Below are 12,103 nucleotides of genomic sequence, written 5' to 3' on the forward strand. Positions count from 1 at the left end.
TATTTTTCACGTTAGTTATAAATGATACTATGTGATTTTTCAAAATTAAAAAATTATATGGTAATAAATTCACCTAATTAACGTAAACATGCAACACATTTGCAGGCACAATACAGCAGCTAGTCAGTCGAAAGAACAACTGACCTGCAACTGTCATGATGCGTACCAGTTTTCTAACCCACATGCAGAACACAAGACAGGAGAAGTTGCATATGAAATAAGTGAGTTTATTGTGAACACAATAAATGATGAACATGGAGTGACGGGTCTGGTCCAAGGAAGGAATGGGCTCACGGAGCGATCAGCACACTATGAGAGGCAGAGCAGGATGAGATGAGTTCAAAAGCCGTCGGAAACGGGAGTACTAACAGGTAAATGGAACGAGCTTACTTGTGGAGATGAGGTTTGTTGTTTTGGGCGGATTCACTGAAATGTCCAGGGTCTTTGTCTCTTTGTGAGTCTAGGACAGGGGTGGGCAATCCTGGTCCTTGAGGGCCGATGTCCTTCAACTCTTCGATGTCTCCCTGATCAAACACACTTGAATCCAACAGCTGAATCACCTCCGAAGTGCAGTCAAGTTCTCCAGAGTCCTGCTAATGACCTCATTATTTGAATCGGGTGTGTTGAAGTAGAGATACATCTAAAAGTTGCAAGAGACCAGCCCTCGAGGCCTGGAGTTGCCCACCCCTGGTCTAGGAGGTCCGGTGCTTAACGGCATGAACCCAGAGGGCAAAGATGGGGTGCGTCAGAGGGCGGACAGGTAGGCTCAGGTACAGCGGAAAACAATGGCAAGATCTGACGCGTCCGACACTCCCTTAATGCGCCTCCACATAGACTTTGAATATAAACGCTAGATGTAGAGCAAAAATATGAAGCTTCTGCATTCAAAGTGCACATGCATCAAACTTGAAGCTTTTATTGACGCTCAAATCGACGCACCACTACTTTTACAGTCACCAGAACCTTGTTATTCACGTAAGCAGTTTGTATGTACTTTAATAAATCCGTTTAAATATGGGTTGTATGCATCTGGATTTCAGCATCCCAGGGTGTACTTCTCTTCGTGTTCGTAGTATGAGACTGGAGGCAGCTTGTAAACATCGTCTGACATATTTTCCTTCTCTGTCTCACATGGGTCGATCCAAACAGCAGTAATTTTGTTCATGTATCTTTCTCTTGTACATTGATCAAGAGTATCCACATATTTTCTTTTTATTGGTCTCAAAGCCATGGGTCTGCTATTCATTACGCTGTGCTTGCCTGCTAAGATGGCACGGATCACTTCTGGCTCAGACTTGTGGGAACTATGTATAAGATTTTAGGCGTGGCATTGCCCCTCCACCCCCATTAACCATCCACTGTCCTGAATCATCACTAGGGTTTTTAATATACCAAATTGTGCAGGGAGACTTTTAGGTAGATTGCAACCATTTTGTAAGATAATCTGTTTAGTTACTAGTGTCAGAATTTGTTGGTTGTCTCAATGAGTAGACTGTGGTAGTTCTTCATTCTACTGATCAGGCATTTAGAGTTCCAATATTGAGTGACAATGAAGAAGAAACAGATTGTTTTCACAAGTATATGCCAAGGCTACTTATAACATTTACTGGTTATTTTATAATAACAAATAAGAATGGATTTATCTTTCATTCTCACTGCAAAGCCAATCGTTTCTAGGTCAGTAGCAGTCAAAAGGCCAGACTGCATTCCATTTTTATCTTGTCTCAGCACAAATTAGTTGAAAGCACTCCCTTTTCTCTTTAAAGAAGAACTGACACTGATATTCAGTGTTCTTGAAATGATTGCTGTTGCCACTCATTCTCAGGAGGTCTTTTTACAAATTAATTTTGTTTTAAAAACCCAAAATTCTCCTTCAAAACTTAGAATTTAGAAGACTTTTGGATCCAAGTAAATATGTCTGACAACATTTTTAATGTTTAAGTTCAAATGTTCATGTTTCCAACAGATGTAATCAGATCCAAGTATGGAAAAAAATGTCTGTTTTGTTAGTATGTCTTATATATTTTTTGCCTGTTTTTAACTGATTGTTTTCACATTTCATATCTTTCAGGAAGGTGATAAAAGAAGGCGTTGGCTGCTTTAACCCGGCTTACAGAAAAGTCTCTGCAAGGAGTGAAAGTAATTTGAAGAAAAAGATTGACTTAAACCCAGGGAAAATGAAAACATCCAGAGCCCTGACCCACTGAGCAACTGAACTGGAATGAAATCTTGATCTATTTTTCCTAATAGCAACCAAGTTAGCAATGAGTGGGCGTATATAATGGCCAAGAATAAGGATGCACGCTCCCTGACATTTTCCATTAGTGTGGTTGGCCTGTCTGGGACTGAAAAAGAAAAGGGCAACTGTGGAGTGGGCAAATCCTGCCTGTGCAATCGATATGTGCGCCCAGATGCAGACAATTACTACTCTGAGCACACCTCAGTGCTCAGTACAATAGATTTTGGCGGACGTGTTGTCAACAATGACCACTTCCTATATTGGGGGGAGGTGAACATTCGGGGGGAGGAGGGTTTGGACTGTAAAATCCAAGTCATTGAACAAACTGAGTTCATTGATGACCAAACATTTCTTCCACATCGAAGTACAAATCTACAGCCATATACCAAACGAGCTGCAGCAACTAAACTCCAGTCAGCAGAGAAACTTATGTACATCTGCACTGACCAGCTGGGGTTGGAGCAGGACTTTGACCAGAGGCAGATGCCTGATGGGAAACTGAACATTGATGGCTTTGTGCTTTGTGTTGATGTTAGTAAGGGTTGTAATAGGAAATTTGATGACCAAATGAAATTCATTAACAGCCTCTACTCACAAATCGTTAAGTCAAAGAAACCTATTGTTGTTGCTGCCTCAAAGTGTGATGAGTATATGGACCAGCATTTGAGGGATTTGCAGACCTTTGTGGCCAGCAAAAAGAATCTGATGTTAATTGAGACATCAGCACGTTTCAATGTCAACGTAGAGCACTGCTTCAATACCCTTATCCAGCAGATTGATAAAACAAGAGGAAAGCCTAAAACTATACCATACCAGGATGCCTATAAAGTCCATCGACAGCTTGCTGCCTCAGTAACAGAAAGATTTGAGAAGCTCATGGTGCAAACAGTGAGGGACTATCATATTACATGGAAAACGGTCATAAATAACTTGAAGGGTCAGCCAGACTATGATGAGTTTATCACCCTAGAGGGATCTCGAAAAGCTCGCTCCATGTTCACAAAGTACATTGCACAACTGAAACAGGAGCACATCAAACGCCGGCGGGAAGAGTACTTAGTAACACTTCCAAAAACCCTTAACAATATTTTCTGTAGTCTGGAGGAAGTTGAACACCTGTCATGGCCTGAGGCACAGACTATAATCCGAAACCGGCAAGATTTCCAGTGTTGGTTTGTGGTACTGGATCATACACCATGGGATGAGTCAGATCACATTGATAATAGTGATCGCAGAATACCCTTCGACCTCCTTAATACCCCTGATGGGGAGAGAATTTACTATTCCCATGTCCAGCACTTGCTATCTGAGAAAAGAAGGGTGGAGATGAAAGATAGGTTCAAGAAGACTCTGGAAAGAGTTCATTTTATCAGTCCAGGACAACCCTGGGAGGAGGTCATGTGCTTTGTCATGGAAGATGAGGCCTACAAGTACATCACCGAATCTGACAGAAAGGATGTTTACTGTAGGCATCAGCAGGAAATAGTTGAAAAGGCCAAAGAGGATTTTCAGGAAATGCTATTTGAGCATGCTGAGCTGTTTTATGACTTGGATCTTAATGCAACTCCCAGTTGTGACAAGATGACAGAAATTCACAGTGTACTAAATGAGGAGCCCAGGTACAGAGCACTGCAGAAACTTGCCCCAGATAGAGAGTCGCTACTCCTTAAACACATTGGGTTTGTCTACCATCCCACTAAAGAGACGTGCTTAAGTGGACAGAACTGTGTAGATCTGAAAGTAGAGCAGGTTTTGGCCAACAGGCTGGTACAGCTTGACCATGGACGCTCAAATCTCTACTATAGCAGTGCCAACATTGATAAGATCAACCTCTGCCTTCTTGGAAAAGATGGTCTCTCACAGGAACTAGCAAATGAGATCCGAGCTCAATCCACAGATGATGAGTACACGCTTGATGGTAAAATTTATGAACTAGAGCTTCTTCCTGTGGATGTTAACTCCACTCTGCTGTTCAGTCACACATGGGTTGCCACTTTCAAGCCTCATGGCTGCTTTTGTGTGTTTAACTCTATTGAGTCTCTCAACTGTATTGGTGACTGCATAGGTAGAATCAGAGCAGAGATGGCACAGAATAGACGAGATCAGTTTGCTCAGCCACTCCCTTTTATTCTCATTCTTTCAAGTCAGAGAGACAGTGTTTGCAAAAACATACCTATTCTAAGGCACCAAGGCCAGCAGCTTGCAAACAAGTTGCAGTGTACCTTTGTTGACATTCCCTCAGGAGCTTTTCCAAGGAAATTCACAGAATTCCAAATTAAGCAGGGGCTCAGGGCAGTGCTGGAAGGCCTTAAGCATAACTTGGATGTCTTAGCACCCCTACCGTGTATTAAAGACATGGCTGAGACAGATCTTAGAATAGTCATGTGTGCTATGTGTTGGGACCCTTTTAGTGTTGACCTCATCCTCTCACCTTTCTTAGATTCACATTGCTGTAGTGCTGGACAGCAAGGCCAGAGCAATACACTCATTCTCGATAAGATTATTGGGGACAACCGGAAAAGGATCCAAGTCACTATACTCTCTTACCACTCTGCTATTGGTGTCCGGAAGGATGAACTTGTGCATGGCTATATTCTGGTCTACTCTGCCAAGCGCAAGGCATCAATGGCAACCCTACGGGCATTCTTGGCCGAAGTCCAAGATGTGATCCCCGTCCAGATGGTGGCGATAACAGACAGTCAGGCGGACTTCTTCGAGAGTGATGCCATAAAGGAACTGATGACTGAAGGGGAGCACATTGCCACAGAGATTGCTGCTAAGTTCACAGCACTCTATTCCCTGTCACAATATCACCGGCAGACGGAGGTTTTTACACCCTTCTTCAACGAAGTGCTAGAAAAAAAGCCAAACATTGAGAAGGCCTTCTTGCTCGACAGCTCCACTCGCGACTGCACCACCAGTGAAGATGTTTTCCCCACATCACCTCATAGTCATTTGCCAGCTTACACCACCTATTATCCTGAATCTGATGATGATAATGAGGCCCCCCCACCTTACAGTCCAATTGGTGATGATGTCCAACTTCTGCCTACACCCAGTGAGCGGGCAAAGTACAGGATTGACCTAGAGGGAAATGAGTACCCCGTTCACAGCACACCTGTCGGAGACCACGACCGCAACCACAAAGTGCCCCCACCAGTCCGACCTAAACCTGTGCTCCCTAAGCCTAATGTGAAGAAGCTCGACCCCAACCTGCTTAAAACCATTGAAGCAGGCATGCGAAGCAATCGCAGGATGCCTCGTGGCCCAGTCACACACACTGAAGATGTGGAAGCTTCAGACAACTATGCAGAGCCTGTTGACACCCTGGTTAGGTCCAGAGGTTTCCACAGCGACGACATCTATGTTGTACCTGAAGACGCGCACAGCCGTCTGGTGAAAATTACACCTCCATTCCTCCATTCAGGAGGAGATGAGGAGAACGGATTTGATCGGAAGTCTCAAACCATGAGGCGACCATCTAAGTACAAGCATCGTTCTAAGATCCTCTTCAGTAAAACAAAGGCCTATCAAAGACGATTTCATTCTGATAGTGATGGTGAAGAGTTTTGCCCTGCCACACAGAAAAAGAAAAAAGGAAGAGCCCATAGAGGCAGTGAGGAGGACCCTCTTCTCTCCCCAGCTGACCCATGGAAGATTGGTATAGATAATCCTGCAATCACCTCTGACCCTGAAGATGATAAGAAGATGAAGAAGAAGAAGGCATCAAAGACACTGAAGGACCAGAAAAAGGTGAGTCTTTCCTATTATTCAGCACTGGCACACAATCTTTTTTTCATCTAAGTTTTTATTGGCTTTATAACAAATGAACAAACTTAAAACAGACAGGTCAGTGCTTATCGTATCAAAATAATAATACAAAAATCCTGAGGGGGAACAAAACTACTCCCAACAAACAAAAGGTCAGTCACCTTAATGAGCTAGATTCATACTAGATGTCCAGAAGCAAATTTACTCAAAATCTTAACATATTTATCCTAAGCACTTAATACATCTGTGTTATGAGGTTATGAGAGTACACAAAGGTACTGAAGCAAACCGTCAGTTCATGTCTCATTGCATAAGTTGCGGTATTCTTAAGGTATCAGTGCAAGTCACAACTGTCAATGCTAACTTTGTAAAACGTTTTAGTATTTTCATTTAATAGCTACTGCAAGTCACAAGGTATGCAAACCTGGGCTTGTACAACTTGTTGATGGCCTACACTGCAGTAAACATGTTAAAAGATACCTCCAGCACCATTAAGACTCTGGATGAAAAACTGAGGTACCTGCTCTACCAGGAAGAGAAGGTCTCCCATGTGTTCATCAAACTGTTGAAACTAAGTGCGACAGAGACACCGGGATCTGGGTCAGAGTATATCTAGTTTCTTCTGGACCTGGACAGCGCCACTGGAGAGTCAGGAAATGGTACCACGGCGCCAATAGTGGATCAATACTATTGGGAGAACAGTTCCCTCAAGATGAGAGAATGGACAGCCTGAGCACTTTGAGTGACTCTGCTGTTTGTGCCTCTTTGTCAAGAAGATGCGTTCCTCACTCTGTGACCTGCTCTGGAACTAGAGGTTGATTTAAGATCACCTCTGTTCCTCCTGAAGTGACCAACAGAAGGGATGTGAAGCAGATGTGCAGGACCAGCGCTGCCTCCCTTGCACACTCAGGTGGATACAATTTGGACCCGGTTCCACCTCAAGCTTTGGTTACCTCCACCACCATCGGACTTTTTTCTTTGGTGAGCACAGAAGATGATTCTGAGACAGAGGACTCGGATATAAAGAGGGAACCGCAGAGACTTGGGGAGAAACATCTGAAGGAAATCTCAGAGTTGCAAGCACATCAATGTAGAGAGGTGTAATCGCTGACTTGGTAAGGTTCCTCCTCCTGGCTTTGGCCTCTTACATGTTGCACCGCATAGAAGCCGCAGTACTCTTCCTGGGGAGAAGACTACATCTAGTTTCCTCTGGACCTGGAAACTAGATGTAGTCTTCCTGGGGAGTAGAGTCCTGGGGAGAAATTCCCCAGACTGAAGCCCAGGGAACTTCTCAGCCACCTAGATCAACAATTTGGGCACGTCAAAACCAAAAGCAGTAACTCCACTAAATCAGGTGCTGCTCCAGGGCCAAGTGAGCCAGCAGCGAGTTTAAATGGTTCTACATCCAGAACGCAACCCACAGCAGGTCATTGGTCATGTACCAGCCACCTTTCCAGCTCTGCTTCAGAGCCAGTGCAGACTCAACAACCCTGCTCCCTGAAAGGCTCTCTGTCCTCTGATAACATCTGTGCTGGGCTACAAGGAGATATCACTTGCACACAAGCTCAACCTGAACAAGGGTCAACACTCAAAAGGTTGTGTCTTGATAAAGAGCGAGGTTGCAGGTCTTGGGCTTCAGCATCAGTCAGTCACAGCAAATGCTTGTGCCTCTGGACCGGTCCAAAGGCTTGCGCTTTATCGTGGCCTGAAAGCACTGGGCCTACAGTTATGACCAGCCCCTTGACTGGACCATTTCACATGTATCAGCTACACTATCCTGCTGCTTTCACAGCTTTACCTTCCCCTCTTTCCTTCAGTCAGTGTCCTGGGTTTTTCTCTCCAGTTTCTGCCAGGGACTTTGCCTTTCCTGCTGTTTCCACCAACCTCTCCAGCAATACTTCATCTTCATCTCATCAGCTAACTGTGACCTCAAGGCAAAGACTCTCTTATCTGGGTAGCATTGTCTCTTCCAACTCTGTTACCAAAACCTTAACTTATATTACAGCCATTTATCAATATAATGTGCATAAAGTCTATATATTTAACCAGCATGTGTTAAGTATTGGTATTAATTTATTATTGTTCTGTAAGGAAATTTTTTCTAGCAGCAATGAGAAAAAGACAAAACGGGAAAAACACAGATTCAATTATACATTGGCAAAACAAGTAAAAAAGTCTGAGAAATGTCTCTACAGATATCAATATAAAATGGTCAGACTAACCGACAATTAGGGCTGCACTGTGGCGCAGTTGGTAGTAGCGTGCCACTACACTCCTGGGTTCGAATCCCAGCCCGGGGTTTTTCTGCATGGAGATTGAATGTTCGGTAACACTTTATTTGAAAAAGACTGACATGACACTGTCATAAACATGAAGGAGTCTTTATGAATGTCTATGACTTGTCATGAAGTGTCATTCGGTAAATAATGACACTTTTAATGCGAAGTTGCTCTAAAAGTTGCACTGAAAATCATTATTTTGAAAATGACATTTGTAATGCAAAGTTGGCACTTTCAATACAAGTTTTAGAGTGACTGCATTAAGTGTCATTATTTACTGAATGACATTTCAACAGTCATAGACATTCATAAAGACTCCTTCATGTTCATGACAGGTGTTATGTCATGTTTATGACAGTGTCATGTCAATTTTATTCACATCCTGTCAAATAAAGTGTTACCGAATGTTTTGGCTAAGCATGTATGGGTTCTCTCCAGGTACTCTAACCTCTCCTGACGCGTTTGGGTGTGTGTGTGCATAATTGTTTGTCCTGTCTGTCCCTGTATTGCCCTGTGATGGACTGGTGACCAGTTCATGGTGACCCTGCCTCTCGTCTGTTGAAAGCTGGAGATAGGCACCAGAACCCCTCATGATCCATCCATCCATCCACACATCCATTTTCTTACACCCTTGTCCCTACTCCCTAGTGGAGTCGGGAGAGGTGCTGGTGCCTATCTCCAGCTGTCAACAGGCGAGAGGTTCACCCTGGACAGATCGCTAGACCATCGCAGGGCAACACAGAGACAGACAGGGCACACAACCATGCATACACACTCACACCTAAGAAGAATTTAGAGAGACCAATTAACCTGACAGTCATGTTTTTGGACTGTGGGAGGAAGTCTGAGCACCCTGAAAGAACCCACAACTCCATGCAGAAAGACCCCGGGCTGGGAATCGAACCCAGGACCTTCTTGCTGCACCACTGTACAGCCCCCTCATGACCCGACTAGGGATAAATTTGTAAGATAATGGATGTATGGATAAATGACATTTAATGTTTTATTGCTAAATGCATGGTTTAAAATTAGAAAACATACTCCCCAATTTAGGTAAACTTTACAGTGGTGTATCAGTGCTAAAGCTTGTTCATACACCTGATGTTTTATTTTCCTGATGGACAAATCCACGATGAAGATTTATGGGCTAAGTCAGTGTGCAAATCAGCAGAGAAATACCTTCTGGTGCCACATGACAGCCATGAATGCTGAGCATTGTTAAAACTATGACGCTATTGGATCAACAGATGAGAGTGAAGAACAACTCTAGTAGACAGTGTTTGTTGACTGTCCTGGCCAATTACAGAAGAGTATGGAGAAATCTAAGTTACCAGCATGATAAAAAGGAATTTAGTCTTGTTCTGTTAGGGTTATCTGGGTCATCTGAAAGTGATTCAAATTAAATCCCAAATGTACAAAACCTGGCAGCACTGTGCCATTATTTATGAAAGTAATGCAAAGCAAAAGTGGAAGATTTCCTGAAAAATTAAGTATGCTTTCAAATCGTGCTAATCTGAAAAATTCCAGTGTGCGTTCTTTTTTCCAGCTCAGCACCTTGTGACTCTCCTGACTGATCTCCTCCCCGTTTTCATCACATCAACATGAATTCTCCTGTCTTCCTCCATCACTCCTCCCACCTCATAAAAGTTAATACTGCTAAACAACACATACTATTGTACACAATGTCTTGTACAAATACTCTCTCAAAATATTCAGAATTTATGTAGCTTTAATAATATATCTTTTTGCTGTCATGCTGCTACCTGATCTTTTGAAGATTCTTCTGCTTCTGTTATCAAACTTTCAACATTATCTCTGCATCTGTTAAACGATTTATTTTTTCACCCTCCTTTAATTTGACCTTCTTCCTTCTAAATGTATTTGTTCTGTCACTCATTCTCATCTCAATGTTCCTTATTGACCTGTTTTGTTGTTACTACTTGCTTTATTGTTTAGTATTTCTTGATTCCTGTTCACCCAATTACCTTCCAGAAGCTTCTGAAATTCTCATCTCCCTTTTACTTGTAGCCCAAATCGACCAAGCCCCCGAAGCCACTTTACCCACCCACTCGGAGAACCTGGGACAGCAACTACTTTGGCGTTCGCTTGCAGAATCTTGTGACTTCAGAGCGTCCCATCCCACTCTTCATTGAGAAATGTGTTGAATACATTGAACGCACAGGTCAGCCACTCATTTTCTCATCTTCGGTCAGTTTTTTTTTTTTTTCATTTCTTCAGTTCTTTCAAAAATACTTATGCATCTTTTTAAATGTTGACTTCTTTCTACATATAGAAACACATTCCTATGGGTTTAGTTAAACAATGTTGGCTTCTTTCACATGATTGATTATTTGGCATTTTATTGAATAAATCCCAACAGGAAAATTCCTTAGATAAGCACTTTTGAATCAATTTTGCTCAGTATGACTTGGATTAAAGAAACTGATAAATACATGGCATCACAGACTTTTACAGAGAAGAGGTGTTTTCCTGAAGGAATGAAAAAAATAATGAATGTGGGGATATGGTTTCCTCTTTCATACTGGAGTGGTTGGATAGTAGCCACGGCTGCCTTGCGGCCATTGTCACCACCATCACCTCTATTATTGTTAGAAGAGGAAACTAGACATGTAAGCAAGTTTATTGTCTCTGGGATATTGATTGTGTTGACGTTTGTTGTTTTTTTTTTTTGTTTTTTTTGTCGTAAATAGACCAAATCATGTCTGAAATACTCATCTCTAAACTGGTCTGGTGTTACTTTTCCTTCTGACCAGAGAAATAAATATTTAAATCATTCATTCATGTTTTAGCAGTTGGATGTATTATGCATATTAATGTGGCTCCATAGTCTTTCACATTTAATGCTTTTATGAACACTAGGAAGTAAAAGTGCTCCTTGCTAAATCTTTTCAAAGTTACTTTTTTGCCTGTCACAGTGGTCTGGACTGGCCATATCCTGACTCTTTAACTTCTTACTAAATTTAACATTAGCAAGAAGTTTTTATAAATTGGCAAAACAAGCTTTGTCAGCACTATTACAGAATATTAAGTCGGTGTTCTAAATACACCAAATATGTTGTTTTAAGAATTTACCAAAATGCTCACAAGTCTTTTCAAGTGTGTTGACTGGGTTTGTAATTATATTTAGAATGGGTAAGGTTCAGTAGGATTTGCATCATTTTCACATTTCAAGGGGTGTTTCTACTACTGGATTCTAGAAACTCTAAGTATCTTTTAATGTTCCTCTGAATGCAGAAGAACATAAAACCTGCTTTTCTTTACCGGTGTTTTATCTGGCGTGCTTTGTTTTTTAATCAGAATTTGAATTTGGTGTAGTTTTTGGATAACACAAATAACATTAGCAAGCTGGAATCAGTACTGTGTGATTTTGAATGATTCACCAACTCCATTGTCAATGTCAATGTCAAATTTATTTATATAGCACTTTAAAACAGGCATAAAACTACACCAAAGTGCTGTACAAGAATGACAATAACACACATGAATAAAAACAGAGTATCAAAACACTAGTTTAATTAAATGCTAAGGAATAAAAATTAGTTTTAAGAAGCGATTTAAAATGATCCAGGCTGTGGGCAGATCTAATTTGGAAAGGAAGATTGTTCCATAGAAGAGGAGCAACAACAGAAAAAGCCTGATCTCCTTTCCTCCTAAGTCGGGTCCGAGGAACTGTCAGTAAAAGCTGATTATTTGAACGTAGGGTTCTGGACACAGACTGAAATTTTAAAAGGTCCCGAAGATAAGGGGGAGCTAATCCATTTAAAACTTTATAAGTTAATAAAAGAATCTTAAA

At 41.9% G+C, this 12,103-nt stretch overlaps 1 protein-coding gene across 2 annotated transcripts in view; it reads left to right on the forward strand.

The window, feature by feature from the left end:
* arhgap5 (Rho GTPase activating protein 5) overlaps nucleotides 1-12,103 on the forward strand; it is a 99,719-nt gene that overhangs the window by 20,830 nt on the left and 66,786 nt on the right. The window contains exons 2-4 of one of the 2 annotated variants that reach the window (XR_003597972.1): nucleotides 2,072-5,992; nucleotides 9,836-9,935; nucleotides 10,318-10,432. Coding sequence is in view for 1 of the 2 variants with exons in the window: in XM_028037112.1 (XP_027892913.1) it covers nucleotides 2,282-5,992; nucleotides 10,318-10,471 (3,865 nt within the window). In the remaining variant the exon portion in view is untranslated. Of the gene's footprint in view, nucleotides 1-2,071; nucleotides 5,993-9,835; nucleotides 9,936-10,317; nucleotides 10,472-12,103 lie in introns of those variants that run through there. The other variant, XM_028037112.1, reaches the window with a different exon arrangement.

The sequence above is a fragment of the Xiphophorus couchianus genome, chromosome 13 (genome assembly GCF_001444195.1).
Source record: "Xiphophorus couchianus chromosome 13, X_couchianus-1.0, whole genome shotgun sequence".
NCBI lineage: Eukaryota > Metazoa > Chordata > Actinopteri > Cyprinodontiformes > Poeciliidae > Xiphophorus > Xiphophorus couchianus.